The sequence below is a fragment of the Berghia stephanieae genome, chromosome 12 (genome assembly GCF_034508935.2).
Source record: "Berghia stephanieae isolate SIO BIC M18660-M18661 chromosome 12, UCSD_Bste_1.3, whole genome shotgun sequence".
NCBI lineage: Eukaryota > Metazoa > Mollusca > Gastropoda > Nudibranchia > Aeolidiidae > Berghia > Berghia stephanieae.
Window position 1 is genome coordinate 36,436,509 of NC_088371.1, and position 2,500 is coordinate 36,439,008.

A 2,500-nucleotide genomic window follows, 5' to 3' on the forward strand; every position below is an offset into this window, starting at 1 on the left:
TGGTATAGCATCATGGATCATCCGAAGGACATGGCCAGTCCTTGTTCCCTGTGGGATCCATAATCTGAGGGCGACTCTTGGTATAGCATCATGGATCATCCAAAGGACATGGCCAGTCCTTGTTCCCTGTGGGGTCCATAATCTGAGGGCGACTCTTGGTATAGCATCATGGATCATCCGAAGGACATGGCCAGTCCTTGTTCCCTGTGGGGTCCATAATCTGAGGGCGACTCTTGGTATGGCATCATGGATCATCCGAAGGACATGGCCAGTCCTTGTTCCCTGTGGGGTCCATAATCTGAGGGCGACTCTTGGTATAGCATCATGGATCATCCGAAGGACATGGCCAGTCCTTGTTCCCCGTGGGGTCCATAATCTGAGGGCGACTCTTGGTATAGCATCATGGATCATCCGAAGGACATGGCCAGTCCTTGTTCCCTGTGGGGTCCATCATTTGAGGGCGACTCTTGGTATAGCATCATGGATCATCCGAAGGACATGGCCAGTCCACCTCCATCTTCTTCTCTTTAGAAGAAGGTATACAGGCTCTAGCATTGTTCTCTTCATCAAACCGCTGTTTGTTTGAGATATTGTTGGCCAGAATATCCTCAGTATCCTCTTCAAACATTTGTTTTGGAATATGTCAAGCTTTTTGCAGATGCTCCTTGTCAGCTTCGGTGTTTCAGCACCATATAGCAACAAGGAGAGATTGTTGGATTTGAATAATCTGATCTTTGTTTTGATCTGTATCCTCTTTGACTTCCAGATATAACCAAGAGCCCCTTTAAAGACCCACTGTAAAAATTTTAGCCTCTGAATTCCCATTTCTAGTAATCTTGCTCCTCAGATAACTGAATACCTGAACATCCTCTAATTCCTCGTTTCCAAGCTTCACTGGTGTTTTCTGATTTGTTTAAATACTTCAACAACAACAACAAAAGTACACGTCTCGTTGTTTTCTATTTTTTTTTTTTTTTTTGTGCGGCTATGTGGTCTTGTGGTATGACACTCGCTTTCGGATCGGACGGTCCTGGGTTCGAGTCTCGCTCAGCGCATAGTCGAGTCCTTGGAAAAGACTATTTACTCACATTCGATCTCTCACCGTACTCAGTTGTAAAATGAATACCTGGCCTTTAACAGCGTTGTCTCTGTCGGGGAAAAAATGTATTATCGTCTATGTAAAGCGCTTTGAAACCGTTTAGTGGATGTTAACAAGAGATGAAGTGAGTAGATTAGTGCCAGAAGACAATAGAGAATAAAAGGTTTTTGCGGCGGTGGTGGGGATTGAACCTGCGACCTTACTGGTACGACAACTGCGCCTGGCCGATGAGAGCGTGACTCTACCGTATGAGCTATCCACGCACGATAGCTCATACGGTAGAGTCACGCTCTCACCGGCCAGGCGGAGTTGTCGTACCAATAAAGTCGCAGGTTCAAACCCCACCACCGCCGCTAAAAAAAGTTATTCTCTATTGTCTTCTGGCACTTTTCTACTCACTTCATCTCTTGTTGTTATCAACATAAGTGCCTGCTCCACTCACTTTTCTGATTTAGTGGATAAAAGCTCATTTTTGAAAAAGCTGTTTTGTCCTTGTACCGCTGAATACCTCGTTATTCCATCTGAAGAGTTCAGATAACAAAACAAAAGCCTCGCCAAAGCTGTAATGATTCCATTTAATTGCGGAGTAATCAGCGGTTAATTACAGTACATGTAAATGAGTAATAGTAAAAACAACAATTCCTGTCTCTCTCTGTGTGTGTTTACCGGTTGTAAACTCCGTGCAGGGTGGTTGATTAATTAAGTACATTTTTAACCCATCGTCTCAAAACGGGTATTATGTCGTGATGATCCAGATGCAAAAATGTCAACTTCAAGCCAAACTGGTCAAAAATAAGTAATGTTAGTTTCTAGTTGTAAAATTCTGTATTCATCCTCCTTGATAAAACATGTATAAACATTACCCAAGTCTGGTATTTTTAGATATAAATTCAATTTTCATCAGTTTAGTCATCCCGATATAATACCGTTTTGAGTCACATATATCATGTTTAATCGGTGAGCGAACTCTTTTGTGTTCAAAGTTAATAAATAATGTGTGTCAGAGCGTAGCTTCCATAACTTACGGCCTGACACTAATTTTTGGAGCCGCTGTTTAAGAAAAAGGAATTGAACAAGTGTGTATGAAAGGTGCCAGACAAAGCAAGAAAGAAAAGTACAAGAAAAAAAAGAAATGAACAAGTGTGTATGAAAGGTGACAGACAAAACAAGAAAGAAGAGTACAAGAAAAAAAAGAAAAAAAAATAACTGAACAAGTGAAAGGTATAAAAGGTACCAGACAAAGCAAGAAAGAAAAACACAAGAAAAAAAAAACCATCACAAAAAAATTAGTCGACCTCGACTGGGGATCGAACCTAAGACCTTCTGATTACTGGTCTGACGTACTACCATTACACCACAGAGGCTCCCGATAGTTGGGACAATTTTAATACCTAGATCTAC

At 41.7% G+C, this 2,500-nt stretch overlaps 2 protein-coding genes across 3 annotated transcripts in view; both read right to left on the reverse strand.

Annotated features, from left to right (window-relative positions):
• Positions 1 to 2,500, reverse strand: part of LOC144957825 (thyrotropin-releasing hormone receptor-like) — a 54,989-nt gene that overhangs the window by 29,267 nt on the left and 23,222 nt on the right. The window lies entirely within an intron of this gene.
• Positions 451 to 825, reverse strand: LOC144957650 (uncharacterized). Its single transcript, XM_078888993.1, has one exon. It carries the CDS (start codon positions 823 to 825, stop codon positions 451 to 453), a length of 375 nt encoding a protein of 124 aa, XP_078745119.1.